Consider the following 3661-nt stretch of genomic DNA (forward strand, 5'->3'; position numbering starts at 1 on the left):
AGGGCCTTTCTATGGAGGTTCCTCACCACTGGCCTGCTGTTCTCCATACAGGGCTAAGCCAGAGGATCCTTCCCTTCTGGAAGACCCCAAGATTAAAGAGATTGCAGCCAAGCACARCAAAACCCCAGCRCAGGTAAGYAAGGRGTAAGCAGGGGACACGGTACTGGTTCCTGGAACATAGCTGTRTGGAAACTGCACRCTGTGGGTACAGCCTGARTCTTCARTCCCTGTGAGCTGTACACSCTCCCCTGTGGYGTASAGTAGCAACAGGTGTTCTCWGTGTRGCCTGCAGTGTGTGCCTGAAGGGACTCAGATACTCAAAAAGCAGCAGATTCTCAGCCCATCTTCAGGTGTTGTTTCCYCATCTCAAGTGCTGTGGCACAGAATCTCTCTACAACGAAAGGCTGCGAGAGCTGGGCCTGTTTAGTCTGGAGAAGAGAAGACTGAGAGGGGATCTTATGTCTATAAATACCTTAAGGGAGGGTGTCAAGAGGATGGGGCCAGAATCATTTCAGTGRTGCCAAGTGACAGGACAAGAGGCAATGGGCACAAACTGAACTACTGGAAGTTCCACCTGAATATAAGGAGAAATTTCTTCACTGTGAGAGTGACGGAGCACTGAAACAGGTTGCCCAGAGTTTGAGTTTTGCCCATTGTGGAGTCTCCTTCTCTGGAGATATTCAAAAGCCATCTGGACATGATCTTGTCTAACAYGCTGTAGGTGACCCTGCTTGAGCAGGGGGATTGGACTAGATGATCTCTACAGAGGTCCCTTCCAACCTCAACCATTCTATGCTTCTGTTAAACCCTTGTATAGAGTCTTAAARTGTGAGTATGAAGGGAGGAACTGACTGTCCCAAAACTGGATGAGAGAGGAGAGATGAAGCCTTTCTGTGGGCTCCACTTCTCATTGCCCTTCAGAAAGTAGTACCTAAGCCTTGAGTTCAGGAATGATTTGATATGTAAAAATGGGTTATTTTTTGCTGAATCATGCACACTACAGCACACTGTTGTTGGGACAGGCTCTGCTTATTACAAACCAAGAGCCATCTTGTCTTTGACCCATTGATGTGCTCTTGTAGGTTCTCATTCGGTTCCACATCCAGAGAAACGTGGTTGTGATTCCGAAGTCTGTCACACCCCAGCGTATTGTCGAGAATGCCAAGGTGAGTGATTGTAAGTGACCTGGGTGCTGCCCTTTAGGGATGGCAGTCCTTCTSCCTGCACAGCAGTAGCCATCCTTTCTTGTCCATCCCAAGTCCTCCTCAGACAAGAGGACTGGGCTTTCTCTCTCTAAATAGAGGCATGTTTACCTATGGTGTAGGCAGGGCTAAACTAGTAGCTGCAGCTCACAGAGCAGAAGTGACCAGAGCTCCTGGAAGCAGTCTGCTGGTAACCTTAACAGTCACCTCGCATGCTGTCTCTTAYTCTTTGTGAATGGGCATGCAGGGCTCACAGGCCTGCATGAATCAACAGACGGGGCTCACCTGGAGCCCGAGTGCAATAACATGCCAGAAAAGTCTTATGCAGGGCAGGCAATGTTAGGAAAATCATTCTAGTGGCCCTACACCAAGTTGCTCCTCTGAATTCAGCCATCCCTGACTGACCTTGGAGGTCAGGATTTCTGAAGAAACCTAGTGGGGTTAATGGGTTGCAGAAAGTCTTCCAGATGTTCCATTGGAGCAGGACAGATAGATGCAACCTCTACAGGTGGAGGCATGCTGCAMCACTAGCTGCTCACCCAGCTTCTTGGAACARCAYGCTCATCAGCTGCAGGTGGGGTAGGGGTGGGTAGGTGTTTTCCTCCCTCTGCCAGTGGAGTCTTGGAAATGCCTRCAGACTTCTTTTCCTTTTCCCTCTTGCATGAGGCCATTGCTGCTTCTAACCAGCAACCGCTGCCCAGGGTGGACTTGCTCTTGAATCTTGTGAATCTCACCATCTTTGGTTTGTTCCAAGAGATGACTTCTAGCTGTTTCTCGTGTTAGGTGTTTGACTTTGAATTGACTAAAGAGGAGATGGCAACCATTCTCAGCTTTAACAGAAAGTGGAGAGCCTGTGAAATGAGCACGTGAGTGGCTTTTTTTTTCTTTTTTTTCCCCAAACCCTTATGTTACAAATACTTTTGGGAATTTTTTTTCTATAGAAAGCTATAGACAGTAGATTTGTGTGAAATTTAGTATATGCTGACTCACATTCCAAAAGGTTCATCCCAAAAATAACTTGTCAGAGTTGGGTTTAAAATCTACATTATATGAACCAGATATTGAACATACATGAAGTTTTGGTTTTGTTTTGAATTCAATTTCTACAAAACCTTTTAAATTTTAATTCTAATAGAAGAGTTCTAATTCATAATTTTCATTTTTGGCCATATTAGAGAAACAAGTAGGAGACAGACTCCATTTCATGGTTATTTTTGCTTGCGGAATTTATAGAGACTTTCTGCCAGGCCCTGTAGTATATTTTAAAAACGGACAGTATGAACTGTAATACAGTAATKTGCAACTTGGAAGCCTAAAGCCAGWTAGGGCGTCTTTGGTAGGCTACAAAAAGGCCTTTTAGCTAACAAAGAGTGTAAAGATAAGTCTTACTTATCTACAAAGCAGCTAGGTCCCATCAGCTTTGAACTCTGAGCCTATGTAAGAGAAGGCACTCAACAATTTTTCAGTTTACAAATGCAGCACATCACCAAGGAAAACAGAAAACTGGGACAAGTTGTCATTGCTTTTAAACATWGAGTTCCTGCTTTGGCTGCTCTTCACAGTAGCTACAGCGGTAAAGAGTGTTTACTTCAGGAACGAGGTAAAACTTTCCACTTTGATTTCTTTCAGGTGCAAAGATCACAAGGAGTACCCTTTCCACGCAGAGTACTAAAGATGGTGTTTTCCTGCCTTCTTCCACACTCCTGGTGTCAGATGCCTCTGCTGTTGCCTACAAGTTGTTGATTTATGTAGCTTTCCCACTGCATCAGTCCSTTTTTTGCCTACAGTGATGCAGTGTATATATTTGGTGACTTTGTTTTATTTTCTTTTTTGGAAGAAAGAAATGGCAAAATCTTTCTGAAGAGCACACTGTGGAGACTGTAGTAGACTGTCTTTGCCAAACTATCTGTCTGGTAAGCAGAAAATACTGAGAAAATTGATTCCAATTAATTCTATTTTGAAATACTGGGAATTGGAGCTAGTGATTATTGTTGTATGGAAGGACCGAGATACGACAGATTTTGCATAATTAATTTGAGATCAGTTTTTTTCCCTACAATTACTTTTGGYTTGGTTTTGTTTCTTTGTAACACTCCATGCTTTCACTTTTTCTCTAATGGGAAGTACTAGTTTCTAAGTATAGCAGTTGCTATGTATGTAGCTCTTCCAAAWCTGTATAGCCTAGTTTCCTAGCAATCTAAAAGCTGGTTTTGCTTATAATAAAATGTAGTTTCATTACTGCGTGTGGTGAGGTGGTTATTTCAGCATGCTCTAATGGCAGTCATACTGGAGTCATTGCTTTATGCCCAGCTGTCTCTAGACGTTATGTGAAAGCGAGGCTAATGACTGTCTGCCAAAAATTCATCTGCTGTTGGTGTTAACTTCTTGCATGTAATGTGCTAGCTGTCCAGATGCTCTTATGCTAGTGCATGTGCAGAATGCACAAGAACAGTGTAAYG

General features: G+C 43.7%; 1 protein-coding gene across 1 annotated transcript in view; it reads left to right on the plus strand.

Moving 5' to 3' along the window:
• The window catches only part of LOC146584790 (aldo-keto reductase family 1 member B1-like), a 12388-nt gene extending 8948 nt beyond the window's left edge, over positions 1 to 3440 (plus strand). Inside the window, exons 7-10 of the mRNA XM_085324120.1 lie at positions 52 to 133; positions 1083 to 1166; positions 1986 to 2068; positions 2832 to 3440. Of these exons, the coding sequence (XP_085180246.1) occupies positions 52 to 133; positions 1083 to 1166; positions 1986 to 2068; positions 2832 to 2874 (292 nt within the window). The 3' untranslated portion in view covers positions 2875 to 3440. The remainder of the gene's footprint in view (positions 1 to 51; positions 134 to 1082; positions 1167 to 1985; positions 2069 to 2831) is intronic.
• The last annotated feature ends 221 nt before the right edge of the window (positions 3441 to 3661 follow it).

The sequence above is a fragment of the Rhea americana genome, unplaced genomic scaffold, assembly GCF_003343005.1.
Source record: "Rhea americana isolate MKP2758 unplaced genomic scaffold, rheAme1 scaffold_9, whole genome shotgun sequence".
Lineage (NCBI taxonomy): Eukaryota > Metazoa > Chordata > Aves > Rheiformes > Rheidae > Rhea > Rhea americana.